Here is a 13,312-nt window from a genome sequence, read left to right on the forward strand (position 1 = left end):
CCTGTTGTAAACCTTGATATAGGTATTTATAGGGTGCCCTCCTATAAGTATTTGTTTAAGAGTTCCAGGGGCGGACCCAGAAACTGTTTCTCAGGGGCCTAAAGGTGTTAAAGCTTCTGTGGTTAAAAATCCTGTTCCCACTGATAGAGGCAAGGGCTTTGGATAGGTGGGGAAAGAAAGTGTATACTTCTTCCACTCTAGCCATGGGAGCGTTGAATTGTCAGTTTCACATGCTAAAATATCAAAATTATCTCCTTTCACAATTGAAATCTAAGGTGGAAGGTATTGAGTGTAAAGAGTTGCTGGATTTGGTTCATGTGTCTGAACAAGTGGGTAAGCATTCTTTGCAATGTGGTTTTGATGCTGTACAGGCCTCCTCGAGGGTGGCTGCTACTGCCTGGTTGAAGGATCAGAATTTAGCTGAGCATGTTAAGACAAGGATTTTGGATGCTCCTTTACAGTCTGATGTGTTGTTTGGATCGCCTGTGGAAGCAGTTTTAAAGAAAATGGAGGACAAAGCTAAGTCTATGCAAACTGTTAAAGATTTTTGCAAGTGCAGCCAAGTTTAGTAGGAATTGGCCTGCTAAGGGGTGGACATATCCTGCTTATGATTCCCAGTCTAGGGGTAGGTCTAGACGTGGTAGGGGCAGGGCTCAAGGTTCTTTTAGGCCTAGATCAGGGAGTTCACCTGCTCAGACTTCTGGTGAGGGCAGGGGTCAGTCCTTAAACAGACCCAATGACCTGCCTTTTCAGCTGCCAGTAGATTCTCGTCTGGCAGCTCCTTTGGGAGGAAGACTGTCTCTTTCCAAAGAAAATTGGGATTTAATTACTCAAGACAGATGGGTGTTGGATATCATTCACCACGGTTACAGGTTTTATTTCCACACAATGCCCCCTTTCAAAGGCATGCCAGACGTTCCTCCTCCACAAAGAAAAGAGGCTCACAAGCAAGTTTCTCAGTTACTCCAGATGGGGGCCATTCAGCCAGTCCCTGTATCAGAAAGGGGCCTAGGATTTTATTCTCGCCTGTTCCTAGTACCAAAGAAGGGGAACACGTGGAGACCAATTTTGGATTTATCTCTGGACATTCCCAAGTTCAAGATGTTGACGTTACAACAACTTTTACCTCTGCTGGGCAAAGATCACTGGATGGTAACTTTAGATCTCAAGGAAGCTTACCTTCATGTGCCTATAAGGCTAAGTTGCAGGAAGTATCTGCGATTTCGAGCTGGAAATTCTCATTATCAGTTCTCTGCATTGCCCTTTGGCTTATCTACTGCGCCCAGAGTATTCACAAAGGTTCTGGCTCCAGTGATAGCTTACTTCAGGCTACAAGGAATTCAAATCTATCCTTACTTGGACGACTGCCTGATCCTGGCTCAAGAAAAGGAAGACCTTCTACAGCATCTGGAATTTGTTATAGCAGTGCTAAGATGCCTAGGGTATTCTGTGAACGAAATAAAGTCCAGTCTAGTACCCTCTCAAGACATGTGCTTTCTGGGTGTGAGACTGAATACAGCAGCCCAGATGGCCTTTTTAACCCCGGACAAACAAAAGAGTCTATCACTTTACTTCCATCAACTATCTCATCAGTCCGTGCTGACTGCAAGGACAGTCCTTCAAGCATTAGGGTTCATGGCATCTTGTATTCTGGTGCTTCCCAATGCCAAACTGCATATGAGGAAGCTACAATGGTATCTCAAAATGTATGGACACAGCACTGCCAGGATTTGGACACTGTCATTCAAATAATACCTTGCCTTCAAAAAGAATTTTTGTGGTGGGCTCAGGAATGTCACCTAAACAAGGGACTCTCTGTGACCCGGCCAGAGGCGAGTCAGATTTTAACGACAGATGCCTCGGACATTGCTTGGGAGCTCATCTAAATGGAAAGTGGATACAAGACAAGTGGCCTGCCAGACTACAGCATCTACATATCAACATGAAGGAGATGTTAGCAGTCCAGTTTGCATTAATGGCTTTCAAGGAGTTACTTCTTCCAGGGCAGGTGTTGATTCTAACAGACAACACAACTGTCATGTGGTACATCAACAAGCAAGGGGAACACATTCTTATCCTCTATGCAGGCAAGCGATGATTTTATGGGAGACTGCGCTAAGCTTGCAACTAACTCTTCAGGCAAGGTTTCTGCCAGGAGCACAGAACTCCTTAGCAGATGTGTTAAGCAGACAAATCATGGATCCCCACGAGTGGAAACTGGATCTTCATGTATTTCAAAAATTGACAGTGTCATGGGGAACTCCAGACATAGATCTGTTCGCTTCTCCACTAAACCACCAGCTGCCACAGTATTGCACAAAGGGGTTTCATCACACAGCTTGGAAAGTGGATGCTCTGTCTTTCAGTTGGAAAAACCTTCATGTGTATGCCTTTCCTCCTCTGCCTCTTCTTCCAAAGATACTATTAAAGGTCAGACAAGACAGGCCAAGGATGATTTTGATAGCTCCAGATTGGCCTCGGCAACACTGGTACCCACTACTACGGAGTCTGGTAAGGAAGCCTCCATGGCCTTTACCTCTGATTCCTCATCTGTTATCTCAGAAGGATGGTCATCTGCTCAATGTCAAGCTTCACTCTCTTCATCTAACAGCCTGGCATATTCTGTGTTGAAACACAGCAGGTCTCAACTTCCTCAACAAGTTTTAAATGTGATTATGGAAGCTAGAAGACCTAGTACAAGGAAAGTGTGCAGAAAAATGGAAGAGATTTTTATTTTGGAGTACAGCAAAGAATTTGCAGGTTTCTGAGCCTAATTTGAGTGTGGCTCTTCAATACCTTACTGAGTTATTGGACAAAGGTTTGTCCTTCTCTTCCATTAAGATTCATGCTGCAGCAATTTCAGCTCACTATGATTGTGACCCACCATTGTTTTCGCATCCTTTGTTCAAGCAGTTTCTTAGAGGGGCAAAGAATATAAGACCCGAGCTCCTACTCCTGCTTGGGATCTCAATTTTGTGTTGGAAAAACTTACTCTACAACCTTTTGAGCCTGCGGCTACTGCTGAATTGAAATACTTGTCATGGAAGACTGCTTTTCTGTTGGCTATTACTTCTGCAAGAAGGGTGTCTGAGTTGCAGGCCCTTATGGCAGTAGAGCCATTTTTGATTTTCCATAAGGATAGGGTATCATTACGTACTAATCCTTCCTTTATGCCTAAGGTGGTTTCTAGTGTGGCTTTAAACCAAACTATTCATTTGCCTACTTTTTATGCAGATCCCCAAAATAAAGGGGAAAAGATTTTGCACACTTTAGATGTACACAGGCAATTGCGTTATTATTTAAGCAGGACTAAGGATTTTAGGCAGTCTCAGCAGTTGTTTGTTTCTTTTGCTTTGAGTTCACAGGGCAAGCCTGTGTCAAAACAAACTATTTCTAGGTGGATTGGCTTTTGCATTGCATTTTGTTATTCCCATCATGGCAAGGAGATTCCAGCTGGGATTAGGCCTCATTCCACTAGGGCTACTGCCACTTCAACAGCTTTTCTAAGGGGGGTGGCAACTAAGGATATTTTGGAAGCAGCTACTTAAGTTCAGTGCATACTTTCTCTAAGCATTATCACCTTCCTATCTACTCTAAGTCTAGGGCTGGTTTTGCCACAGCTGTTTTGCAAGGCATGTTGTCAGCTCCTGCTTCTTTATGATTTGCCAGCCTCCCTTACCTCTGCTTTGGGATTCTACCCAATAGTAAGGACTGCAGCAATGGAAAACGAAGAACATAGTACAGTTTTGTACCTACCATAAATGTAGATGTTCGAGGATTCCATTGCTGCTGTCCAATTTACCCTCCCTCCTTCCCCTCTGTGTTTAGGGGTGGTTGTGTAGGTGAGGTTACATGCTTATATTTTTGTATATATTCTTGTATATATTGTACATATTTTTGGTGCAGGTATTTTGGGCCTTGTCTTTTTAGGGTCTTCTGACATCTGGGGCAAGAAAAGACTGAGGATATGACGTCGGTCATGCGCATTAGTACCCTGACGTACTGACGTCAGTCTAATGCGCCCTGACCGACGTCAGCCTTATACTCTGGTATTCGGGCCGACTGGATGCAGACTATACCCAATAGTAAGGACTGCAGCAATGGAATCCTCGAACATCTACATTTATGGTAGGTACAAAACTGTACTTTTGATTTGTTCTCAGGTTGGGGAGAGAGGGAATGTATTCCTATCTTCCTTTTTAAAACTCTAAAAACGTAAGGTACTTTTCTGCAGGGGGGGGGGGGCAGAAAGTGCAACACATGAAAATTGTACTGTACTTCACTTTTTTTTGATGGTTGCTTGAGTTCTGGATAACTGAGAGTTTACTATACCAACTTCCAAAAGTCCATCCTCCATCCGTTTCATGATCATGTCTATCTGGGATGCAGGATTCAGATGGTGCCAATGTTGGTCTCTCTTCTGTATCAAACGGTATTGTTGTTGACTGCCTTTTTTCAGTCTCTTCTTCCTCTGACTGCCATGCCAGTGAAGGAATTTCCTCATGCCCTCAGATTCATGGCCTGTTCTCTTCCAATGCTTCCTCTTGCCAGACTGTATATGTGGAAGTTTCAATGGTACCTCAAGTCATTTTGGCTACAGCATCATCACCCTCTGAATTTTGGTGTACCTCTTCTTCTCTGTCTCAAGTGGTGGATTCAACAGTTCACTCTCAACCCAGGCCAGCCCTTTCAGCCTCCAGTCCCTTCTCAAGAGCTGTTCACCAATGCCTCAGACATGGAGTGGGAGCTCTTCTCTTGGTCACCTGACATTTCAGGGTCTTTGGCATCCCCATCAGAAGTCAGCCCATATCAACATTAAAGAGCTAAAAGCTCTCATTCTGGCCCTTCAGGCTTTTCACCCCATGTTCTCTCCAGGCCCCTTGAAGGTATACACAAACAACACTACAGTGATGTGGCATGTCAACAAGCAGGGGGGAATGAAATATTACCTCCTCTGTAGGATAGCGTTAAAGACTTGAGAAGTGGCTCGGAGTCATCCATTAACTCTTCAGGTAGTATACATTCCTTCAAAGCACAATCTAGTGGCAGATTCTCTAAGCAGGCCCAAAACACAGGCTCACAAATGGAATACTTCCTAGAGATTTGTTTCTGGACATTGTCCTTCAGTGGGGTATTCCTCTGGTACATCATCTTGCCTCTCCACTGAATAGGCAGCTTCCTCTCTTCTGTTCCAGAGTGCCATGTATCTAGTATGGAAGATCAACGCCCTTTGCTTTCTTTGCAAGGGGGTGTTTCTTTATGCTTTCCCTCCGCTTCCTTTACTTACAAGAGTCCAGCAGAAAATTCAGCTGAGCTCTCCAGAAATGTTGCTAGTGACTCCCTTTTGGCTGAGACAACACTGGTTTCCCCCTCTTAATTCATCTGGCCGAAATCATCACAAGTTACCTCACTGGTTAGATCTACTTCACACAGGATGGGGGGGGGGGTCTCTCATCCATCCCCACTTATCCACTCTGCAACTGACATTGTGGGTGATTGGGTTTTGATCTCTTTCAGGCACCTCTTTTCTGAGGATGGGCTCAGGGTTTTAAAGGAGGCAAGGAAACCCTGTACCAGAAAATCGTGCATGTCCAAATGGAAATAATTTTTGGTCTAATGTCATGGTGGTAACCAGGGCCCCTTTTTCAATGGGGGTCCCTGTGCTCCTCTCTCATTTCTGTGAGTTGCTCCAGTCTGGCTTGTTCTGTTCTTCTGTGAAGGCCCATTTGTCAGCAATTTCTGCTTCTCTGCCCTTGAATCCTCCTTTGACTCCTCATTTTGAGGCAAACAATTTCTTACAGGCATCGTACATATTAGGCCTCCAAGAAAACATATTCCTCCTCTTTGGGACCTTAATTTTGTTTTATAAAAATTGACTCTGGCTTCTTTTGAGCCTGCAAATTCTGCTTCTTTACAACATTGTACCTGGAAGACTATTTTCTTGTTGGATCTTCTGGTTGAAGAGCTTCTGAGCTCCAGGCCCTTATGGATATTCATCGTTTTTTGTTTTTCTTTTCCACAGGGACAGCGTGTCTGTTCATACTAATCCTCCTTTTATGCCCAAGGTAGTAAATGAGTTGTCCTTGAGTCAGTCGGTACAGCTCCCTTCCTTTTTCTATCTTCAGTCTGCTAGTGAGAGTGCACTGCATACATTGGATTTGCACAGACAGCTCAGGTACTATTTATATAATACTAAGACCATTCATAAGTTTGATCAGCTTTTTGCTTCCATTCATTCCAAGACATTTGGTTTGGCTGTTTCCAAGCAAACCATCTTCTAGTAGATATCTAAAGCACTTCCTTATGTTATACTTTTTATGGCAAATCTCTGTCTACTTCTGTTAGAGCTCATTCCACTAGGGATGTTGCCTCTTCTGGTGATTTCTTCAAGGGTTTGGATACCAGTTCAATCATTGAAGCTACTACATGATCTTCATTGCATACCTTTACTATCCATAAGTTGGATATGGTTTCTAGGGCCAGAGCAGGTTTTGCTGAAACCATTTTGTGTCTGTTTGCTGAGGGTTTTTCTCAGCCTTCCATCTCCCATTCTGCTCCTTGAGCTTTTTTTTACTCTCCCCTTCTGTTTTGGATGCTGCAACAGTGATATAGAAGGAAATACTACAGTTGTGTCAAATCTTACCATAACAGTAGATGTCCTTCTCTTCACTGTTGCAGTATTTCTCCCTCCCTCCAACCCCCTCTTGTTTGTTCTGCATTTTTTCCTTCTGGATGTGCATGGACTTTGTTGTCTTATGGCAACTGTTCTCTTCTATTGCAATTCAGTTCTAGGTAGTTGCATTTGTATGTCCATTTTTATGCCTTGTGTTCTTTGCGAGGAGCATAAATGTGACATACGGTGCATAGATCTTTTTTTGGCTTTTTTCATACTGGCCGAGAGTCGGGCTGCCCTGGGCATGAGATCTCTTCTATGAAGAATACTGCAACAGTGAAAAGAAGGACATCTGCAGTTACGTTAAGATTTTACACAACTGTACTTTCTATCAGGTTTCAAGGCAAAGACAGAAAGATGAAGATGATAATCAGGCACCCTTTGTAAGGGATGCAGCAACAACCTGCTTACCAGTCCAAAGGACATCAAAGGCAGATGGATTGAGTATTTCCACAGCTTCTGAGTTAAGAAAAAACCCCACAGAAGCTGTACTGCCACAGACACAGCCTACAATGAAAGAAGAGGAGCTGACCCTAGAAGTAAAAACAGCACTAAAGAATATGAAGTCAGGGAAAGCAGCAGGCTCTGATGAGGTCATAGCAGATATGATCAAGATGTTAGCTGAATTAGGGGAGAAATAGCTTCTGAGGGTACTCCTAGCAGTGTGGAGGGAAAGGCGCATCCCAGATGACTGGAGAATAAGCATACTCATGCCAGTGTACAAGACTAAAGGGGGAATTCACAACTGTGGGTATCAAACTTCTGTCACACTGCATGAAAGTTCTGGAGAAGGTAATTGATAAATGGATACAGAGAGTAGTAGAATGTAAGATGGGAGATGAGCAGTTTGGATTCAGATCAGGATGCAGCACTACCAACCCATTGTTTGCAGTGAGACAGATCGAAGAAGCTAAAAATGAGAAAAGAGGTCCAGTTGGTCATTACTAGACTTAGAAAAAGCATATGACAAGGTCCCAGGAAAGCTGATATGTTTTGAAGGCCCAGAACCATTGGTAGAATTAGTGCAGGCTACATAGAAGAACTTAATGACACAACTGAGAACAGTGTTCAGACTCCGAGGGTTCCCAGTCGGAGTGGGTATGCATCTGTGATGATGGATTACATTAGCAAACAGGTCAGAGGAGACCGTTCAAAGTTGCTGTATGCAGACGATGTGAGACTACAGGAAGACTGTGAACAAGATCTTCAGCAAAGGATAGGGGAATGGAATGCAAATGGTGCAAAATCAAAGGAAGCTGAGAAATGAGATAGAAAGTAAAATATTAAACAAAAAAAAGGAAACTGCTTCAGGTACCTTTGAGGGGTGGTTGAGAAGAGAAGTCTGAATAAAGAGGTCAAAGCTTGAATTACATGAGCTGCAGCCAACCGGCACAATGTGTCATGGGTAATGTATAATAGAAGAATGCCAAAAAAGCTGAAAAGTAAGGTGTACAAAGCAGTATTACTGTATGGTACAGAATCTTGCGCAGTGAAAGCAGAGTAATTGGGGAAGCAAGAGGTGATTGTGATGAAGTGCCTGAGATGGGTGGTGGGATGCACATTGTGGAACAAATGAAATAAGGACATTAGAGCAAAAGCCCAATTAGATCTAGTGGAATAGAAGGTCAAAAAAGACAGATTATGGTGGTTTGGGCACATGTGCTGGAAAGTAGAAAACCAATGACAAATCTGGCGAAAATGATTTGGGACCATTAAGAAGAAGGTGAGAGGAACCGATGGCATCCAGCTAAGAGATGGATGGATTGTGTGAGAGAAGACCTGGGTCTGTCAGGTATGACTGTTGAAGGTAGGAGAGTAGTATTGAAAAGGTAGGAGAATGGGACTGAATAAGCGAAATGGTGACTTTTGATGCGACACCCTGATGCCATGTAGAAAAATGGGAAAAGAATAAGGGAGGAGATGATGATGGTGGTGATAAATATATAATGCACAAACGACTGAATGTAAATTTGTTGGAATCTAATGTTAAATTACTTTTGTGTAGTTTAGACACACAGGAGTGTACAGGAAAAAGAATGCATGAATGTTTGTGGGTTACCATTAGGGAATCGGTTTTTGGTAATGTATAGCGTTGGGATAAAGGGCAGGGGTTTGATTAGGACACATAACTGAGGTGTTCAGGAAAATCACTCTGCCCACCTTACTCAGATGCTAACTCGTACCCTAACCTCAACTCTACACATTGCTACTAAAAACCCTTCCCATAACAGAAACACTAGCGTTACAACACTTAGGCCCTGCTTTGTAGTCAAGGTTTACTGATAAAATAGTATTAAGTGTTTTGTTCAGTATTTTTAGTAATCAGCATTTTGTGCATTCAGTCCCTTTTTTTTGTATATTTTGAGGTTATGTATTTTGTGTTTTTCTCCATTTCATGATAAATGGTTTAATATCACAATCTTGAAACTCCTAATCTGAGATTATAGCATTGAAAGACCAAAATGCTGAAGACCACAGTATCTAACTCCTGGACCTACTCTCTTACAGAACCCATGTTAGCAGTCGTTCCTGGGTACACACCCCTTCAGAACTCATGTTTGCACTCATTTCTGGGTCTGCATCTCTGCAGGACTGATGTTAAGCACTTGTTCCTGGGTCCACACCCCTACAGGACTCATGTTAGCACTTGTTCCTGGCTTCACACTGGTAGGAAGATTCAGTATTCAAAAGTTAGACACTTTGTCTTAAGCATTTCTGTCTCTCAGTACTATGGTATAATTGATGTGTTCTTAAGGATGATAGGAAAATTCTACTCCACCATCATAAGGGGATTGAAATTATGAAAACTGTTTAGATGCATTTTGCAAATATGCTCCCTGTAAGACTGATACCCAACTTATAAATATACTCTTACAGGGAATGTAATTGATATTTGCAAAATGCATCTAAACAACACATTTCATAATTTCAACCCCCTCATGATGGCTGAGTAGAATTTGTCTATCATCTTTAATAACATATCAGTTATGCCTGTCGAGAGCAAGTTTGTTGGTTTGTGGACATTTTTATTTGGCACTTGCTTGTCTGTTATGGATGTTTCAGTATTATAGTCTCAGAACTATGAGTTTGAAGAGTGTGATAGTAAACCATTTTACACACACACACACACACACACACACACACACACACACACACACACACACACACACACACACACACACACACACACACACACACACACACACACAGACATGGTTAAAGATTTTTTAAACATTGCTTTGGTCTAGAAAACAATCTGGTATGATTTTATGTTGTATACAAGTGCAGTCAACCAGAGGGTTTACCAGATGTGGTTTTATCATCTTGTACTTTGGGATAAAGTAAGTGTTTTTGATATCGGGGATATGAGTGTGTTTGAGTGGGAGCATTCAAATGTTTTGGTTTAAAGTAAGAGCTAGGTAATGGGACAGATTTATTATTATGCAGGGTTATAGTAAGGGTTGGGTAAGGAGACAGATTTATTGTTGTGCAGGGTTATAGTAAGGGTTAGGTTAAGGGATAGATTTAGTGTTGCACACGTTGGTTTGTGCATCTGTGTCTTAAGTAGTGCTAATGGTAGGGAAAGGGGTCTCGTATGTTCGTGTAGGGACAGCACACATGAATAAGCTGGACAAGTGGGTTTGCCCCTCTACCCACCTTAGTTATCTGTGATAACCCTTACCCAGTCCATATTCCTGTTACTAACCCTAGTCCTACACATTAACTTACAAAAATAATTTCCTGTCACTGTTTGGACAAATTCGGTGTAGTGATTTTTTTCGTTAAGTACAAATGGAGAGTTTTTGTTTTCCTTTTGTAATCCATGTTAATTTTGGTCATTTTTATCTTCTTAAGTGGACTTTGAGTTGCAGATATAGACTTGTGTCAATTTTCTGCAAGTTGGTATTTGAAAATCTACTTGTAGTATATGGGATACACACAAGCTCACAATAACCATACAGAGGAGATTTTTCTTAGCAAGAAGCTGGTGTGAAACAGATAACACATTGTTACTCCAGTGATGAACCCTAGATAGGATTTCCTCTGTGCATCTATTATTGGATAATTTTTGTGTCATTTCTGCAAATATTATGCAAATGTGAGATATATATTTTTATTTTTTACATTTCTGTCCAGTGTGCTTACCTGGTCAGTAAGTCTCCCTTTTTAAGGGTGACCTGGAAACTGGTTAAGTTACTTGCTCAGAGTTTCAGATTAGGCAAATGAAGGTAGAAGGAATAATGTTCTCATGTTGTCACATTCTTTGACAACATTAAAAGTCATCTTGGTTGAGCCAGCACTTACGGAGGGGCAGAAAAAAAGTACTGTTTATGGACTCATTTAAGGACCTGGATATATGGGTAGATTCAGCTATCAATTTTACTAATAATATCAACCAATTGGTTAGTAATAGTTATAGAACTATAGGTTGTATAAAAAGATTTATAAAGTCTAGGAAATCAAAAATAATGACGTCATTGTTAGTTACATTAGACCCAAAACGTGAGTATGGAATAACAATATGGAAACCCTATAAGAAAACAAGCATGAGTAAACTGGAAAGAGTACATTGGAAATATACCAAGGGTATCCATGGATGTGAAAATTTAAGTTACCATGAAAGACTAAAATATCTGAATTTGTACGGTATCTCTTACAGATGTCTAAGAGGAGATCTTATTCAGGTATATAGGGCATTTAGAGACATCTACCTCTGGGAATGTTTGGGGCTATCAAAAAGTACTACAGAATCATCAGACAACCTATGTAGAAGATTCTATAGGAATGAGAAGTGTACTAATGGGTTCTCTGACAGTAGCTGATGCATAGAACAGGCTACCAAATTACATTAAAGCAAGTACTAGTTTAGATATTTTTAAGAACAGCCTGGACACTTATTACAGGAACAAGTATTTTGGTATATTAGCAAGTTAGAAGGCCATTAATGCTTCTGCTTGAAATATTTGTATGCAAGTGAAAATGAATATTAACAGTCTCAAAAGTTATGATAAATGTGACGTTATGGGTTGTGTGAACAGGATGCAAATTAAGGACAGCTAGTTCCTGTTAAGGCATTTTTTTATTTCTAGCCTCTGAATGCACAGATATGAGAAAGAGACCTTCACATGGATAGTCTCTGTCCATCTAAGGCTGCTACTGTTTCACTCATCTCTGTGTGTTTCCTTGCTATTACTTTATTTGAAGACTTTTGCTGCATTCTGAGTAGGCCGATGTTTGAAATTCTTTTGGTGTGTGGGGAATTAGTCCTGTGCGACTCTTTTCCTTAATTTACCTTCTTAGGCATCAAGTAATATCTCTGTTGTAGAAAACTGTTCTTTTTCCTACCTGCATTTGATTGCTCTTACCTTATCTATATGGAAATAATGTCAGTGATTTCTGTATGCATTACTTGTCACATTGTGTATGTGTAGTGAAGATTGTTGTATCACAACTGTAATATACTTGACATACAATTTATTTACTTTTTCCAGGTTTCTCACTAAAAACTGTCTCTGAAACAGGAAAAACTAAGTAGTGGTTTTCTTTTAATTTTAGGGGCACTCGAGCTTTGTTACCCATCTTGACTGGTCATCGGACAGCCATTACATTGTTACAAACTCAGGAGACTATGAAATCCTCTGCTGTAAGTATTTCATCCATTAAGGCATGTAGTCCCTTGTTACTGTGCATCTCCAGTTCTAGAGATACTGTGTAAACCTGGTAGTATGTGTACGTCATGCAGAATGTTACTGCAGCATGTACCTCTTTTCCATATCTGTATTTTGAAGTTATTTTGATTGGTATACCAAAGCAATAAGGATCATAGTGACCTAAGTGAAACACGGAACCTAGAAAAAGAAGAGGTAACACATCTATGCATTTGAAATGAAATAACCTTGTGAAATCCAAAACCTTGCTAATGTTCTAACAGCACTTTCATAATGCAGTTGGCAGTTCCACACATTACTGAATGTTTTAAAATTGGATATTTGACTTTTAGCCCTAATTCCTCAAACGACAGCACCCAACATCCAACCTGATTACAGAATCATAGCTGTAAACTAGTGTGTGTGTACAACTCTCACTACCACAATGCAAATCTCTGGGGCGTGGCCAAGATGATGATCTGGTAGCAACACTTTCTCTCAGCTCTCTTATCTCATTACTAATCCTGACAGGAAGTTTATGAAATAATCAACAACTTGAGGACATTTCTACTATTAAGTTTTTTATACTCTGGAGCATCTACAGAAGAAATTTCACTGGCTGTTTTTCAATAATTCCTGTCAAATTAATTACTGGAAGGACATTACTACAATCAGCTATACATCATGAGTCATTCGAAGAACGCAGCTCAGGATATTACAATCAAAAAGGAACTGCACTCACTTATTTCTAATGTACAGGAACTCACAATCAGAATAGACAAGATGGATAATAAATTAGATGCTTTCAAAGAAAAATGTTCACAGCAACTTGAACAACTCCAGGAAATGTTCACACAATAGAAAGGGCAAATTTCACTTATGAAACCGTCTTTAAATAACATTGACTCAAGACTTTTAACAGAGGAACAACAAACAGAATTCTTATTACAACAAAATACATACCTACTAGAAAAACTAGATGATATGGAAA

At 40.9% G+C, this 13,312-nt stretch overlaps 1 protein-coding gene across 4 annotated transcripts in view; it reads left to right on the forward strand.

Annotated features, from left to right (window-relative positions):
* EML2 (EMAP like 2) overlaps window positions 1–13,312 on the forward strand; it is a 1,798,491-nt gene that overhangs the window by 1,611,421 nt on the left and 173,758 nt on the right. For all 4 annotated transcript variants that reach the window (XM_044085260.1, XM_044085417.1, XM_044085337.1 and 1 more), the window contains one exon: window positions 12,230–12,317. In XM_044085260.1, coding sequence (XP_043941195.1) covers window positions 12,230–12,317 — 88 coding nt within the window. The remainder of the gene's footprint in view (window positions 1–12,229; window positions 12,318–13,312) is intronic.

This window comes from Protopterus annectens, chromosome 1.part0 (genome assembly GCF_019279795.1).
Source record: "Protopterus annectens isolate FY-2018-M chromosome 1.part0, PAN1.0, whole genome shotgun sequence".
NCBI classification, from domain to species: domain Eukaryota; kingdom Metazoa; phylum Chordata; order Ceratodontiformes; family Protopteridae; genus Protopterus; species Protopterus annectens.